The sequence below is a fragment of the Labeo rohita genome, chromosome 23, assembly GCF_022985175.1.
Source record: "Labeo rohita strain BAU-BD-2019 chromosome 23, IGBB_LRoh.1.0, whole genome shotgun sequence".
Taxonomy (NCBI): Eukaryota; Metazoa; Chordata; class Actinopteri; order Cypriniformes; family Cyprinidae; genus Labeo; species Labeo rohita.
Genome location: NC_066891.1, coordinates 4,075,223 through 4,093,723, shown reverse-complemented (window position 1 = coordinate 4,093,723; position 18,501 = coordinate 4,075,223). Strand labels below are relative to the sequence as shown.

The 18,501-nt window shown below is 34.9% G+C and overlaps 1 protein-coding gene across 2 annotated transcripts in view; it reads left to right on the top strand.

Moving 5' to 3' along the window:
• Positions 1–10,646, top strand: part of slc1a7b (solute carrier family 1 member 7b) — an 81,357-nt gene extending 70,711 nt beyond the window's left edge. For both annotated transcript variants that reach the window (XM_051096997.1, XM_051096996.1), the window contains 3 exons: positions 1,709–1,843; positions 2,041–2,140; positions 10,195–10,646. In XM_051096997.1, coding sequence (XP_050952954.1) covers positions 1,709–1,843; positions 2,041–2,140; positions 10,195–10,458 — 499 coding nt within the window. In that variant the 3' untranslated portion in view covers positions 10,459–10,646. The remainder of the gene's footprint in view (positions 1–1,708; positions 1,844–2,040; positions 2,141–10,194) is intronic.
• The last annotated feature ends 7,855 nt before the right edge of the window (positions 10,647–18,501 follow it).

Sequence of the window (18,501 nt, the reverse complement as noted above, 5' to 3'; positions counted from 1 at the left end):
ATTAATAGGTTACAGAATTCACTCAGCACACATAAGCAGTGCAATAGAAGCATGCATTTATAGCAACACTTATTTTAACAGAGTACAAAACTGACTCTCCATACTTATGCAGAGCATTAGCAGCATGCATTTATTGTAGTGCTAATTAACAGGTTACAAAATTCACTCAGCACATGTAAGCAGTGCATTAGCAGCATGCATTTATTGCAACACCTACATTAACAGGTTACAGATTTCACTCAACACACGTAAGCAGTGCAATAGCAGCATGTATTAATTATTGCGACACCCATATTAACCGGCTTCAGAATTGACTCTGACCCACATATGCAATTCAATGGCGGCATGCATTTATGTGACACCTACATTAACAGGTTACAGAATTGACTTGCGCAGTGCAATAAAGGCATGCATTTATTGCAGTGCTTATATTAACACACTTAACACACATAAGCAGTGCAATAGCAGCGTGCATGTACTGCAACATTTATACATGCACTTATATTAACAAGGTACTGAATTGACTGTGCACACTTACACAGTGCAACAGCAGTATGCATTTATTGCGACACCTACAATAGCAGGTTACAGATTTGACTTTGCACACTCATGCATTTATTGTGATGCTTATATTAACACACTTAGCACACGTAAGCAGTGCAGCAGCAGCACACATGCATTTAATGCAACACATATTAACAGGTTACAGAATTGGCTCTGCACACTTATGCAGAGCAACAGCAGCAACCATTTATTGCAGTGCTCATTAACAGGTTATAAAATTCATTCAGCACATGTAAGCAGTGCAACAGCAGTATGCATTTATTGCGACACCTATATTATCAGCTTGCAGAATTGACTCTACACATTTATGTAGTGCAACAGCAGCATGCATTTATTGTATTGCTTATATTAACCGGTTACAGAAATCACTCATAAGCAGTGCAACAGCAGCATCTATATTTACAGGTCACACCATTCACACTGTAATTAATATAATAGCATACACTTACTAAGGTGCACATCTACTGCATGTGCAGTGTAAAACACACCTAACGCAGCTATAACCTAACATGTCAGTTTTTGTAATTAGTTATCTTTTGTAATGAGTAACAAAAGATAACATTGTATTTAAAAGTAACATTCCCCAAAACTCAGTCGCTGATGTCATTATATTTAAGCTTCGCATTCAATCTCTTCTCCACCAATCTATCTAAAAAAATTAAAAAAAAATCACACAGCGTTCCTCATTAGAGACTCATTAGTTCACTAGAGAAGGTCAGAGAATCTTTTATTCCTCCTGTTGCATTATAAATGCTGTGCGGATCGAAGCCTGACATCGATATGTGTTATTACTCAGTGCAGCAGTGTGCATTAAACCACTGGCTGTTGAAAAACGTGTTGAACCTTGAGCAGGGGACACACGAGCAGACTGATGTTCTTCTACCCCTGTGAGGGTGCATGAGTTGCGTATGCATGAAAGCATGCATGCAAGAGCTTGTTTTTGTTCAGTTGCTCATTCTGAGTTTGATTTTGTTTGTTCATACTATTTGCATGAAGACTGGCTGTCTGAATCCATAAAATTTGCATGCAATTTGTACAAATATATGATGTATGTACTCTAAATGGTCTCTAGATGCTACAGTGGTTGTTTGTCCTTCATAATGTATTGTCTGCTGTGTAATGATTCATTTACCATGTTTTCCAGTATTACAGCGACAGCAGCAAGCATCGGTGCAGCCGGGATCCCACAAGCTGGTCTGGTCACCATGGTAATAGTGTTGACATCCGTCGGACTGCCCACTGATGACATCACTCTCATCATCGCTGTTGATTGGGCCCTGTAAGTATTGACATGTGCTGGATATTTTTATAATCATTTTTTGTCAGTGCACCATTATGGGCCAGTCACACAGAAAAGTGTTTTTGGATTCTATTGTCTTGCTTATCCATTGTTTTTCTATGTTAATGTGCACTGGGCGGACATACTTGAGCACTAAGCTGAAATTAACTCATGTCTGTTTGTCCTCACCTCTTCAGAGACAGATTCCGCACCATGGTCAATGTGATGGGAGATGCTCTGGCAACAGGAATCATGGCCCATATCTGCAGAAAGGACTTCATCAAAGAGGGAGATGGGGTGAGTTACCTGAAAACACAGCAAAACCAAAAATTAACATCCTATCTGTAGTTAAAGAGGTCATCGGATGCCCATTTTCCACAAGCTGATATGATTCTTTAGGATCTTAATGAAAAGTCTATAATATACTTTGGTTAAAAATTCTCAATGGTTGTGTAAAACAACACACTTTTTACCTTGCCAAAATCAGCTCTGAAAAAATCATCCCATTCCTCTCTACTCTCTGTGGAGTGACAAGCCTGTTTACTTTAGCCTCATTTAGCTGCGTTTAGCCGCTAAACTTGCTAACTAGCACATTATTAGCAAAGGTGATCACAAAGATTCATAAAAAACCCTTATACTCACTTCTGCTGTAAATGAAGCTGGATCACGAATGATTTGCGCGAAACATAGACGGATATATGTAGATCGGGAGCCGCATTCCCTTCATAAACAAACATAATCCACTGCATCTTCAGCGGCTCAGATGTCGGGAGTAAATAACGGCCACTACGTTCATTATTACATCCAGCAACACAACACCTCATTCGCTCAATTCTTGTCTAACTTACATCCCTGCTCTGGCATCAAAACATGGAGGTTGGACTGTTACAACTGATCTGAGGTAGAACGCTCATGTCAATCATCTGGCTCGATTTGAAAAAGGGAATATTATTTTTACAGATTAATTAAAAACCACCGCATGGATTTTTATCATTGTAGGGTAGATTTGTACATACACTGCCAACACACATTAATGTTCAAACGGCATGTAAAAGTGAACTTAGCATCCGATGACCCCTTTAACATATAATTTAAAAAAATAATAATTTTTAAATACATTTTTAAAAATGTATATCTACAATAATATCCGAAACTCTAAGATTTTTTTTCATTACTTTTTTCTTTTTTTATTCATAAATGTCAGTTGTAAGTTTTGTTGATGTTAGCTTCAAGTGCTTCAACCAAAAAGTTTAATTTTTTGAAATTTTTGCTGAAAATGTAATGCTCAAAATATAATGATAATCCAAAATTAAAAATGTAAATAAATGAATAATGATGAATGCAGAACAGGAACATTTTCATTAATGGTCACTAATGGACTTTTTTGGAAAGGTAGAAGTATTTTGGTGCTATAAAAGGTTATCATTTCCATGTTGTTTTTTCCCCTCACAATTTTAGTGAACCTTTAGCTTTTTCTGTAATACACATAAATAGTCCTGCGGTGTGACAAATGCATACCAGAAATTCACTTTTTTTTTATCAACTCCTTTGACTTTGAATATTTACTTGAAGTGCTCCTTGAAATTTAATGTTAATATTACATGTTCTCTAATGTCATCTAATGCTCATATATCATGCACATAAATACATTTCATAAGTCTTAAGTTTGGATTGCTTGTTTTTTGAATTGCTTATGTGTTTTAATTTTATTATCTATTTATTAGCTTTTCATCAATGTCACATAGCCAAGTTTAGGAAATCCTGATATATGGGCCATTCCACAGAATTGTGCTAAAGTCAGAGTTGGAAACGTCTTGAAAAAAATGTGTCATTTTCCAAAAAATGTACTGTATGCTAATTGTTTAATATGCAAGGTACACATTTCTAGTAATTGTGCAGTTAATTCTCATATTACATTTTCAGAAAGTTTTGGAATATTTGTCCTCTCCCCAAATTTGTCACAACTGAAACAGAGTAATAATTTAATTAGATAACTTATATTTACTTAAGATTGTACTTATATATCTAGATTGTAAATATATATCTTTTGCTATTTTATTACATATTTTTTCAAAAGGTAAATCCATACAATTACATTTTTAACAATATTTCAAGTGTAATTCATGAGATTTGTTGTATTTTGAATCCAGTTTTTCTTTGTAAAAGGCAAAAAGTTGATCATACTGATTTCATAGTTAAGAATTCATTAGTTTGAATATACATTGAATCAAAAACTTAGTTGATAATTCAGTATACTTTATTTTTGACAAAACATCCCATGTTTTGGTAGTGACAGTAATGCTTTGGTAGCAATCACATCACACTGCAGAACTTTAACCCACATACTAAAACATACTAAAATACAAATACAAAATTGCATAACTGTAGTAAAATATTGTTTATTTCCCCCAAATATGAGGATTATGTTTTCCCTTTTTGTTACTACTGAAACAATGATAACATGTTTTGGTTGTGACTGTTTCGGTATTGACAATTTTATGGGATAACACACACACAAAAAAACAAAGATGTAACTACTGAAACTAAACCAAATGTTTTGGTCGTGACTGTTTCGGTAGTGAAAATTTTAGATACTTGTGAAGCTAGCTCAAAGATGCTAATCCGCACATGTTAGCTAGCACAGTTCTGAACAGTGGTATACATATAACAACTAAATGTTATGGAATAACTCCCAAAAAAATGTGCTTAATTGCAGAAAAAATATGTTCGGTAGTGACGTTCCTTAAAGTTACACACATATTTTTCAGACTTTTGAACACATTTACCTCAAAATGATGAGACCTATCTACTCACACCTTGTAGCTATGAGAGAGACTGACACAGGAATATTTCCTGATCATAAATGTATGGGTTTAGTTAAAATCAGTCTTGACCAATAGACTAAAAAACATATACTGTTTTAGTAGTGACATGAAAAATCCGGGACACACTTTGTACATAAAGTTTCAGAATTTACAAAGAAAAAAAAAATAAAAATTATATATATATATGTAAATATATATATACATACTGAACTTGACTTTTTAAAAGAATCAAAAAGATACTTCTAAAAACAATGGGGAAAAAAAACAACAAAAATTATTTCAATATCATTTTTATAAGTTGAAATTTAGGGGTTAGGGTTTGTGACAGCCATCTCCCAATTGAAAATACCCAATAAATTATGATTTTATATATTATTAAGCTTGCTAATATTTTAAATAATATTGTGGGTTTAAAAAGATAATAGAAAGATCTTAATAAACATCCAAGATTTGAACACTTAAATGCTTTTTAAAGGGGGACTGTTATGCTTTTTAACTTTTTGAATTTTAGTCAGTGTGTGGTTTGTATCTTTGGGCATAAAAAAAGATCTACAAAGGCCATGTCCACACTAATACGTTTTTGTTTGAAAACGCATCTTTTTCTCTCCGTTTTGGCCTTCCGTCCACACTGAGACGGCATTTTTGGACAAGGAAAATGGAGATTTTTGAAAACGCTCTCCAAAGTGGATAAATTTGTAAACGCTGTTTTTGCGTTGCAGTGTGGACTGTGAAAACGCAGGCTTTTGAAAACGATGACGCATGTTTAGTCATGTGACGCATATTATTCCAATACATATCTATGTTTATACCGGTAATTGTGGCTGTTATGTGCTATTCACTTCTACACTGCTGCTAAAGATATATTTGTACACTCTTCACATTACAGTCCTAAAAAGATGACAGAAAATGTACTCAGTTGCTGTCCTGACTCCTTTTTAGCTCAAACATGAGAGCACGCGACATGGACGCGTCAGTGAATGATGAGATATTTCCGTAAATAAATTGATCCTGCCAAGAACTGCGTTAAAACATTTTATGTCTATTCCATCTGTATCATCTAAGTGAGTTTTTATGCATACGCAGTATGGCAAATTTAACGTTTTCCTACATTTCTGTGTGGATGAGAAACATTTCGAAAACGCTTGAAAACGCTAGTGTGGACGAGGGGCGTTTTAAAATGAAAACTCCATTTTCAAATGTGTCCGGATTAATATAGACGCAGCCAAAGTTACAAATCTCAAAGTCCACTCCAAAAGGAGATATTTCGTTTTTAAAAAAATCCCTTTCCAAGAACTACAACGAACGGCTTCTTTGGACTACAGCGTTTGTTTTCCACATGCAATGATGTCACAATGCAATCCATTAGAATATCATTAAATGAAATCCCGCCTACAGAAATTCTAATGGTTGGGGTGTGGGTAGGGACAAGGTGGGGGATTAGCCTAACTTTAGCGATGCAGTGCGGAGAGCCACTTAAACGAGCTGCAGCGCGGCGGGTATAAATGCAAGCATTGACTTGAGTGGCCGCGTCAGAGCAGTAACGCACCGCAGACGTGTGCAGTACAGGGGGTCGAAACACATGCCAAAGCTGCGATCTACTCCGGTTGCCACATCAGAGCCGTAACGCACCCCAGACGCATACAGTGTGTGGTAAGAGATTTATTCATCAAATAGTGTAGATAGCTTCACTTATAACGCAAGTGCTTTTTAAAATGCATAAACTTGCACTAGAATAGCCTAGACTAATCAATGATGATGTTCTTTGATAATGTTAGGCTGCTTTTAGCCTTATACTGGAGCTGGTTTCGGGCAATGAAACTAAGCATGTAAATAATTAAATAAATTAGCATGATATTATCATGTGTCTGCATCTCACAGGCTGACAATAGGACCCAACACTACTGTAGCGTGTTATTTACTCACCCTCCATGGATCCTAGGTGTATATGATTTCCTTCTTTTAGATGAATGCAGTCGGACTTATATTAAAATTTATACTGGCACTCCCAAGCTTTAGAATGGCATAGATAAGTGTTTCTCTTCATCAGTCCAAAACAAGTCCAATAAAGTGCATCCATCCATAATAAGATACTAATCAGCACATGGTTAGCTAGCACAGTTCTGAACAGTGGTACACAAACTCCCAAAAAAAGTGTGCTTAATTGCAGATACACAGATTTTTCAGAATTTTGAACACATTTACCTCAAAATGATGAGACCTACCTGTTCACACCTTGGAGCTATGAGGGAGGGGGGCACAGGAATATATTATATTAAAATTTATACTGGCACTCCCAAGCTTTAGAACGGCATAGACTAGTGTTCCTCTTCATCAATCCAAAACAAGTCCAATAAAGTGCATCCATCCATAATAAAAAGTGCCTCACATGGCTCCGGGGGGGTCAATAAAGGCCTCCTGTAGCAAATCGATGCGTTTTTGTAAGAACAATATCCATATTTAAAATGTAAAAATCACTTTAATCTAGCTTGAGCAAACAGCTGTACCCAGAACTTGCTTCTTTGACAAGGGGCGTGTCAGTACTGAAACACCATCTAAGCTGTTCGCCAATCACAACGCAGTGGGAGAGCTAGCCAATCACAACAAATTTCGTTTTTTGGAAGGTAGGCCTTCATTAAACCCGGAGCTAATCGAGCCTATTGTGCCAGGCTAGGAGAAATGTATTGTAATAATGTAAATTGTGTTAAAAATAATGCGTTTTTTAACCACCAAGCATGAAAGCATGTTCTAGTACACCCCCAAAATAAAATCAAGACTTTGTAAAAGCGCAGAATAGGACCTCTTTAAATGTGGTTGTGGGACAGTGGTTTAAACCAATTCTGTAGAATGGCCCATAATCACAATACAGTACAGCATGTCGCACTACTAGAAATTTCATGTAACTAACCGAAATAAATCTGCAAATTTAATGCATTTCCAGTGATAATTCTATGTATTTAAATGGAACAGAACAGCCTCATGTAGTGTACAACACTCACACCTGCATATGATTAACACAAACATAACTACACACACAAACACAAAGACAAATTTCTGTCCTCCCAAGGTTATTTCTTAATCTTTTCTTAAAGAGTTCCTCCCTCCCACCGTGTCTTTTCTGTGGGGTTTGTGAAGTGCTATTCTTTGTAAAGCTGCTTTGGAAATAATATGAACTGTACAAAGCAGTACACTAAAATTTCCCTGAACTCATTTGAACCAATTTACACGGCCACAATCCTGCCTGAATGATATTTCACGTTTTTGTCAGTGTCTCATGAGGACAAATATAAATGTAATCGTAATTTCTGACACTTTTTATTAGAAAAAAAAAGGTTTCAATGTTTTTTTCTTGACAAATAAGACAGGTCACTTGATTCGTACCCTTAAAACTGTGTGCCGCAATCACAAAGACATCTCAAGGATACTGAGGTTTGGTAAATCAGGACAAAATTGGTGATGAGAGGAGAGTTCGTGACTATTGCATGCAGATATCGTCAAACACAGAGACAGGATAGTCACGACAAGGTGGAAAAACATGTTTTTTGGAAAAAGTATGTGCATATGTTACAAATGGCTTGGAAAACATATAATTTGTTCTGAAGGCATATGTACACCATATGCCGATGGCCTTTATCATTATTCTCTAGGACGTGTGAGTGCTTCTGTGATAATCTTATTTTTTCTCTCTCAGTAATTAAGTAGTCATTTAGCAGACAATTTTATCCAAGAGCCACTTATTTCAGAAACTCTTTGACTAGACAAATTAACTCAAGAGCAAAATGCTCATAGCTTATGGCTTTCTCATTACAGAGCTTGAATCTTGATTATGAGATCACCATAAACCATAAAAACTCATCTGTAGCCAAATTTACGCTTGCATCTATCACTGATATGAAACACAGCCAAATCATAGCTGTGCTGATATTCAACAAACAGCACATTTGTTAGTAAAATATTGCTTAAATAATGGAGTAATCAAATGTTCATTTTGATAATGCTAAATATTTTAATAAAAGCAAATATTTCCTAATTTCAGCCTCTCTGAACACATGCATGTGAAAAAACATAATTTGTACGCCTTGTGCTTTATTTTGTAGATGTTAGGACATAAAACAATGCAGAAAACAAAAAAGCTGTTTTAGTATTATTTATCTACTTTGTTTTTTTTTACCTTAATTGTAATAATTTTATGCACTTTTGATATTTTTATTAGTTTTACTGAAATATTTCTACATAGTTTTATCAAATGTTTTTCTGCTCACCAAGCAGCTTTCTATTTGAATACATTTTAAAATGTAATTTATTTCTGTGATTTCAAAGCTGAATTTTCCGCATCATTACTCCAGTCTTCAGTGTCACATGATCCTTCAGAAATCATTCTAATATGCTGATTTGCTGTTCAAGAAACATTTTATATTATTATTATCAATATTTAAAACAGTTGAGTAATTTTTTTCAGGATTCTTTGATGAATAGAAAGATCCAAAGATCAGTATTTATCTGAAATAAAAAGCTTTTGTAACTCTATACACTATACCATTCAAAAGCTTTTAAAATCAGTATAATTTTTTTAATAGAAATGAATACTTTTATTTAGAAATGATGCTTTAAATTGGTTAAACAGATGATAAAGACATATATAATGTTACAAAAGATTTCTATTTCTGATAAATGCTGCTCTTCTGAACTTTCTGATCAAAGAAACCGGAAAAAAATAATAATAATGTTTTTTTAACAGGAAATTAGAATATTAGAATAATTTCTGAAGGATCATGTGCCTGGAGTAATGATGCTAAAAATTTAACTTTGAAATCATAGGAATAAATTGCATTTTAAAATATATTCAAATAGTAAAACAGATATTTTAAATAGTAAAAATATTTCACAATTTTACTGTTTTTGCTGTACTTTGGATCAAATAAATGCAGGTTTATAGAGCAGAACAGACTTCTGTAAAGAACATTTAAAAAACATTTGACTGCTAGTGTATTTTTATTTCAGTTGTATTTTCCCCCAGTTTTAGCTTTAATTTTAGTTCTTCAATTTAAATTTACTTTAGTATCTACATTTTACATTTGAGTATCTAATATATATATATATATATATATATATATATATTATTTCAGATTTATTTCAATAAACATTTTTTTTTTTCTAGATCACTACTTAAATGTAAATTTTGCAATATCAGCCCAAGTTCTGGTGTCATTAAATCAAAAGGAAGCGTTAATTTTTTCCATTTGAAATAGTTGCTCAACATGTCATGCTCATTATGGAAAAATCTGGATTTTCAAACTTATTTCAGTTACTTGCCAAGGCAACTTACCCAATTTTTGTTTAGTTTCTCAGCTATTTATATTTGATTTTAGCTTTATTTCAGTGAACAAATAACAAATGTTCTTTAATAGTTTTAGTTAATGATAACATCACTTTTCTGGTAGTCTGATAGTTAAAATCTCTCCCAAAGATATTTAGTCAAACAGTGCATAAAAATAAATTTTTCATTAGCATTTCCCTGTTTCTCTGTAGGTCCCTCTCATCTGTGAAACAAAGCCCACGACTAACCCAGCTTTGCCGAACTGTCAGCAGAACAACGGTAGTTTCCAGCCCCAGCCACCAGGAGGCAAACCTGAGCACATCCCTCCAGACGTGGCCCGTCTCATGCAGCTGGAAGAAGGGGTCCGTCCGCCTCCTCCCGATCGGAAAAAGCCACCCGTACCGCCGCGACACCTGAAACACAGAGACAAGGACCACTGTGCCATCGACATGAACGGTCTGGAGACTAACGTATAGCAACCATCAAAACCTGCAGACTGAGATCGATCAAACAAAACAAATCCACTTACATGGGAACGGACGACAGGATGTGTATTATTTCCATTTCGTTTTTCTCTGACAGGCACCACATGGTCTGGCCCTGCACATATGGGCCACTGCCCTAGCAATGCCATTGCTGGCAGCACATCCCGGTTGACCCATTCACTGTGTTAGATAATGCCAGGATGGGATGAGAAACCAGGTCAAGGTCCACAACACCAAGCCAGCCTGTTTCTTTGGGTCATAGCGCGATGCATTCAAGGCCTTGAGAGCGAAACTTTACTGTAATGCTAAAGACTGTCAAAAAGCATGAGTGAATTGTAAATACAACATAGCTATGTACTCTGATGTGTTTTTTATTTCTTAAGTGTATATATTATTTTATATCTTGTGTCTAAAAATGTGTACAAATATTGTAAAGCTTGCAGGTTTGTGTGAAGATCAACTGACTGTGATACTGAATGTTTTATGTTATCAGATATTCTCCCGTTCCACAAAGCCCGTTGCTCATGCTACATCTGTAAAGCTTTCAGGAAATTATTGCTATGAATAAATCAAAAAGCACTGAAGAAACCACTCAATGGACTCATATGGGCTTTGAAACTAGATATTAAACTAAATTTAAGTCTGTAATGTGTTATGCACATTTCAGAAAGTGTGCTAAAACACAGCAAATGCTACACTAACTCATCAGAAACAATATCCTGTTCCAAAAATTAAGATTTGAAGAAAATGTACTCACCCTCAGGCCATCCAAGATGTAGATGAGTTTGTTTCTTCGTCAGATTTAGAGAAAGGTAGCATTGCATCAGTTGCTTATCAATGGAGTGAATGGGTGCCATTAAAATGAGAGTCCAAACAGCTGATAAAAACATAACCATAATCCACAAGTAACTCAAACTAATCCAATAGATCAGTTAATGTCTTGTAAAGTGAAAAGCTGCATGTTTGTAAGAAACAAATTCATCATTAAGGTGTTTTTAAGTTCAAACGTTTGCTTTACCTCTTGTGAAAAACTCCATCTGCTGTTGTAGCCTCACATCAAAATCCCCCAGCATATTTGTTTAGAGCTGTTTTGGACTCTTTTCCTTTGTAGACAGTGTTTGGTCTGTGCATATTTCTCTCCTAATTCAGACCAGACAACTTTTTTGACTGGAGAAAGCAATATTATGAATACAGGATTCAAATTTGAGCTAGAAACAATGATTTAAAGTTAAAAACACCTTAATGGTGGATTTGTTTCTTACAAACATGCAGCTTTTGGCTTCACAAGATGTTAATTGATGCACTGGAGTGGTGTGGATTACTTGTGGATTATTATGATGTTTTTATCAGCTGTTTGGACTCTCATTCTGACGGCACCCATTCACTGCAGAGGATCCTTTGGTGAGCAAGTGATGCAATGCTACATTTATAAAGAATATAGAGAAATGTACACATAAATAAGATATATATGTGACCTTGGACCACAAAACCTGAAGTTTTGAAGTAGCACGGGTCTATTTGTAGCAATAGCCAAAAATACATTGTATGGGTCAAAATTATTGATTTTTCTTTTATGCCAAAAATCATTAAGATACTAAGTAAAGATAATGTTCAATGAAGATAATTTGTAAATTTCCTACCATAATTATATCAAAACTTAATTTTTTGATTGGTAATATGCATTGCTAAGAACTTGCTAAGTTTTAATTTTCTTCAATCTCAGATTCCAGATTTTCAAACCAAACATCAATGGAAAGCTTATTTATTCAGCTTTCAGATGATACATCTCAGTTTAAAAAAACTGACCCTTATGACTGCTTTTGTGTTCCAGGGTCACATATATATACTAAATTCTCAAAAAAAAAGAAAATGCAAAATACTATTTCAGGGAAAATAGTCATTAAGTAGGTTTACTGAAACAATAGTGTAGCACTGAAAGTACTACACTGATACATTTCATAGCCCACTGAAAAAGCACTTGCGCTCAGCTACTACACGTAGGGTATATTTCAGGCTTCACTCTGCAGTCATACGTGTGTGTCGTAGTCGGTTGTTGTCTCTAATCTCTGCTGAAGCGCAGCCCACTCTCATTTGTGCTGATTACGAAGGCCCATCTCAGTAAAGCTGTGGCACGCAGGGCGGTTCACAGCCGGCTGCTGTCGTCTCTCAGAGCTGATTAAAGCGCTCAGCTGTACTCACAGCTTTTCTCACTGACATATACAGAGTGCTCCATGTGCTCTTTGTGATTAACTGAATTAGGCTAAAATCCCTCTCTCGGTGTTTGACATTGATGCACAGGTACAGATTCTGTTCTTCATGGTTATATGCAGACAGGATTTTCATGCAGAGAGAAGACATATGGATATTTATATAACAACAGCTTCATTGGAAACTTGTAAATGCCATGATTAAAAAGGCTATGGATTTTTTTTTGTCTTGTTTTCTTGCAATCTCAACTTTCGTATAAGGAAATAAAATAAACGATACATCACTCACCATTTCTCTGATCAGCTGCATTTAATCATCCTTGTTTGAGTTTGTGGGAGATAAAATGGACACTGATGTGGCAGTCCATCACTAAGAGACACGGTTTCGGCTTGAGTAGATATATTGAGCTTAAAAACAGTGGAAGATCAGAAAAAGTACTCAAAGTAACATTTGTTATTTTGAGTTACAATGTTGATTATGATAAAGCAAGACAGTAAAAAATAATGCATGATTATTCATGGCTTCCATATGAAATAGGAGAGATGTCACGTTAAAATTAAAATTTTACAGTAAAAACACATCGCATTTGCACATATACTGTTGAGGTCAAAAGTTTACATACACCTTGCAGAATCTGCAGAATGTTAATTATTTTTATGAGTCCCTTGTTTGTCCTGAACAGTTAAACTGCCTGTTGTTCTTCAAAAAAATCCTTAAGGTCCCACAGATTCTTTTTTTTTTTTTCAGCATTTTTGTGCATTTAAACCCTTTCCAACAATGGCTGTAAGATTTTGAGATACATCTTTTCACATTGCTCCAGTAAGAAAAACCATGCAAAAAAACATTTTAAATTTGAAGACCAGGGTAAATTTAACTTATTTTGTCTTCTGGGAAACATGCTCTTAAATGTTTCCTTCTGGAGCATCAGTGAGAGTTTGAACCTTCTGTAATAGTTCCATATAGGTCGCTTGGTTGTCCTCAGTGTGAAAAGATGGATCTATAAATATCAAAATCATACAGTAATTGTTGGAAAGGGTTCAAATACACAAAAATGCTGAAAAACGAAGAATTTGTGAAATCTGAAAGATTTTTCTGAAGAACAGCGGTCATTTTAACAGTTCAGGACAAAAAAGGGACTCATGAACAACTATCATTAAAAAAAACAAACAAAAAAAAAAAAAACAGCTGTGGATCATTCAGGTAAGAACACTGTATTAAGCATCATGTGTGTAAACTTTTGAACGGGGTTTGAACTATTATTTTCTCTTGTAGACTATATGTAAACGTCTTTAATGTGAAATATCTTATTCAGGTCAGTACTACATAATAAATAACAGGAATTTTGTAAGATCCCTCTTATTTTGGTAAAATAATTAACATTTTGCAGATTCTCCAAGGTGTATGCAAATGTTTGAACTCAACTGTAAGTGTTTTCTCTCAGAAATGATCCAACAGCCAATTATGAAGATCTTGCTTTATTTTAAATAAATATTTTTGTTTTGTCAAATTAAATGCTGTTTCCCTTTTCATTTTTGTAGCATAATTTAAGAAGCATTTTTCATACAAGCTGGCATAATTAAAGCCTGCAAAAGAAAGGAAATGCATTTTACCAGATCCAATATTTTCTGTCATTTTGCTGGCTAGCAAGAGCTTTTTGGACCCATTAAGGAACATCTGTGAACCAATAAATCCCCACTTCCTCAGATTATATCTGTACTGTATGTAGATAATTAATTCTAGAATTTATTGACCAATATTTTGTTAATACTGTGGAAAATAATGCATCAATAAAGCATTTTATATAAACTCATTTGTGTGATTAATTGGGCAATAATGCAGGGGACTCCAAATATTTATTTCCTTTTCTTGTTTAATAAGCATCACTAATAAATGTGTGGTAATTCCCAAACCATACTTACATGATATGATGAGTTAGAAGCAGTATTTGCACAACTGCCATTGGGGATTTGAACAAACCCCTAACCCCACGCAAGCACATAACGACAAAATCAAGAACCTCAAACCATACCCAAATGTGTGAACTGTTAAAGGAAAAACAGCAGGGCTGCTATGCTAAAAACAAGTATTAAAATGCAACTAAACATATAATTATGCACAGATGAGATTGCAAAATATAAAGGAAGAATATAACACTCTACTTATCTTTTGTTGGTGGTTGTGCCCAAACAAACACGACATCTCAACAAATTTATCTGTCCAAGACATGCCCTTATCCTCTAAAAACAAGTGAAAGAAAATATGACCTGTGGCTAAATTAAATAAATAAATATTAATTTGCGTAAAGGATAAACACTTTTGTGCATTTAATTACTAGCTGACAGGGCGAATCACTGAATTTAAATTAAGAAACTAATAATAAACCAATCAAAACATTCTTGTCAATCAACTCTACAAGATTTCTCGTTTGTTTTTAATGCTATTTCACTCAGCTGTTATTTCTGATATTACATTCAGCTACAGATATTATTTCTTTGATTACAAATGAAACTGCAAAATGTATGTTGTTGAAGAGAAAGACGGTACAATATCTACTTACAAAACATGCTAAATGAAATGTCCTGTGAGGATGACAGGCTTACAACCTCGAGCTTTTAGTAGAAGGGGGAAAGTAGAGCAAATTATAACTGTGGGTGAGATTTCTGTCTTCACAGGATGCGTTTGTCTACATATTTGCATTGTGTGTCATGTGCTCTTACCCGTCACTATACGTTTACTAGTTCAGACAGGAAATGAAAGTAATTAAAATCTTTCTGGGAACCGACTGCCTGCTCATACACCCCGTTTGCTTCAGAAGTACTTTCCGTTCATTAAGCTCTGAAAACAATTTTTCCGTATGATGATATAACGTTGAAGAACAGCCTAAATATGTCTGAACAAAATGAAGCAGTGCTCAAATCATCCTGTAGCTGATGATTCAGTTAACAGTCTCCAAAGACTGCCTAACTAAGTGTCGGTGCACCTACAAGTGGAAATTGTGTCATTATTTTTTACTCACCCACATCTTTCCTGTTTTCCACTCAGACCAAATGGGTATGTTTTGAAGAATCTGCAGGTCCTTTCTACACAAAGACCATGTCTGTCAAGCAGGGTTGTGCAAAAAGCTGCAATCAATCAATCAAATTAATAAAAGCAAGTAAATGCAGCCCAAATTACCTGTGCACTATATTACAAATCCTTGAAAGTTACATGATAGATCTGTGTAAGGAACAGACTGGAACTTAAATTGCTACTCATCAAAAAACTGTCAAATATTTGTGTAATTAAAAGTTTGATGAATATGCAAACATAAAAGAGCTCTCTTTATAAATCATGAGCACGTTGGCTACAAAAGCTATACATGTATGAAGGCCACAATAGCAATAAACTTTAGGTGACATGAAACTTTGGTCAAAAATGTGAAAATTTTAAAAATTAAACCTTCACCCTAGTCTTGTGGTCATCTGCTTCTCCCATTTGCTCTTTTTACATTAACTATCACTATACAGACTAATACAATCTCAAATATTTTTTACAATATGCGGCTAAATTTAACATTCACTTCAATGGTATGAAATGATTGAATACTTTCAAATGATTTCCTATTAAAATGTCACCAATTGAATTGCAACGGTCGAACTATTTAAAATATAGTAAATTAAGCTACAAACTCGATCATAATACACAATGTTTCTATCTAACATGTATTTTGAGGTGCAGCTCGTCATATTAATGGAGTGTTCACTAGTTAGCAGTAAAACTGTTACCTCAACGGAGTATTAACATAGATTTGTGTTGGATGCTTCGACGTGGAAAGCAGTTATCATCGGAATGTAATACGGATATTTTATTTGTAAACATCATAGTTTTTTCGCTTACTTTAGCTAATATCATAAAACTAGCGAGCTAGTAGTCACTTGTCAACATGGCTGAAAGGGCTAATAGCCGCGCAACAAACAAACCGATTCAATTGAATGAGTCATTTACGCTCCGATTGATTCAAACTCAAACTCGATTCATTAGCAAAAACCAGATCAAAAGAGCCATTGGTTTTCGAATTTCGACACCACTTGTAATGATTTTAAAAAACGTGAAACGGAGCATTTCGAAACTCTGAATCAGTTTAACCACACTGCTTCGAAGCGCTCCAATCAGATCGCGTATCGCGAATCATTTCGCGAATTGAAAGATTCACATAATAAGATAAGCGCATTATATAAGATAAGCGCTTCAAGTCCCGCTTCAAGTCGCCCTTCGGGTCGCGAATCATTTGATTTAGATCGGATTGAGTGGGTTCGCGAATTGAAAGATTCAATGAATAGCGCGGATCGCGAATCATTTGTTTAGATCGGAACTTCGCAGCGGTTGGTTCATGCTGAAATTATGGTTCCTGAAACATTATCAGATCGGGACTTCGGATTGTGAATTATTTGATTTAGATCAGAACTTCGGATTGAGCGGGTTCGCGAATTAAAAGATTCAATGAATCGCGCGGATCTCGAATCATTTGTTTAGATTGCAACTTCGGAGCGGTTGGTTCGTGCTGAAATTATAGTTCATGAATCATTATCAGATCGGAACTTCTGAGAGCGGATCGCGAATCTTTTGATTATTGGAACTTCGGACCGAACGGGTTCCCGAATCATTTCCCGAATTGTAAAATTCATGATTGACGCTCCGAAGTCCGGATCTAAAATTATGGTTCGTGAATCATTATTCAAATCGGGACTTCGGAGCGTCTAACGCAAATCTTTAGATTCAGATTGGAACGTCGGGGCGCGGATCGCGAACCATTTGATTTACATTTGAACTTCGGAGCGGGTTCGTGATTCAGATCGGGATATCGGAGTGCGTATCATGAATCATCTGATTCAGTTCAGGACTTCAGAGTGCAGATTGCGAATCATTTAATGTAGATCGGAATTTCGGAGCAGAATTATGAATCTTTTGATTCATATCGGAACTTCGCAGCGTGTATAGCGAATCATTTGATTCAGATCAAGGGCGAATCGCGAGTATTTTTTCTGATTTCTTTCTTTCTTTTTTATTTAACAGTAACCAGTGTAGTAATTGTTTCTTGGCCTATTGATTACTATTTGTATAACCACAGTTTTACTATAATACCATGGTAAACGGTTAATGTAGCAAAACCATCAATTTGTGGTTAACATGGTTTTACAATATCTTGTATTTTTACTAGTAGTAGTGAAACCGTAGTTAATTTACGAAAGCAATGTGCTATATATATATATATATATATATATATATATAGCACATTAATGTAATGTATATATATACACACACAGTATATATGCGCGTGTGTTGTGTGTGTTTTTTTTTTTGTTTGTTTGTTTGTTTGGGGGTTTTTTTGTTTGTTTTTTTGCTGCTTTAGAATTATCAGAGCTTTGGATAGTTTCCATATACTTTTCTGGATCAACTTTAAATAAAAGAGACATTTGGAGCCAGTAAATTTTTATGTATGTGAAATTTAGTTAGCAGAAAACACAAATTAAGTTATATTTAGCTATATTTTCTTTTGAGCAGTCAAACAATCCAAATAAAACATTTTTAAAACTCTTACTGTAATGTTGCTGGTTTTGCATAATCAAAATTGTGTAATTATTGTCTGATGAATATGCTAACATAAAAAGCTCTCTTTATGAAGTTTGAGTATGTTAGCTACCACAGCTATAAATAAAAACTTTAGATGACATGAAACTGTGGTTAGAAGTCTATCATAAATGCGAAAATGTTGTTGTAGTTGGATTGACATGTCCTGCCAATGTCAAAAATCAAACCTACTCCCCAGTGTAAGTGCATTTCTACTTA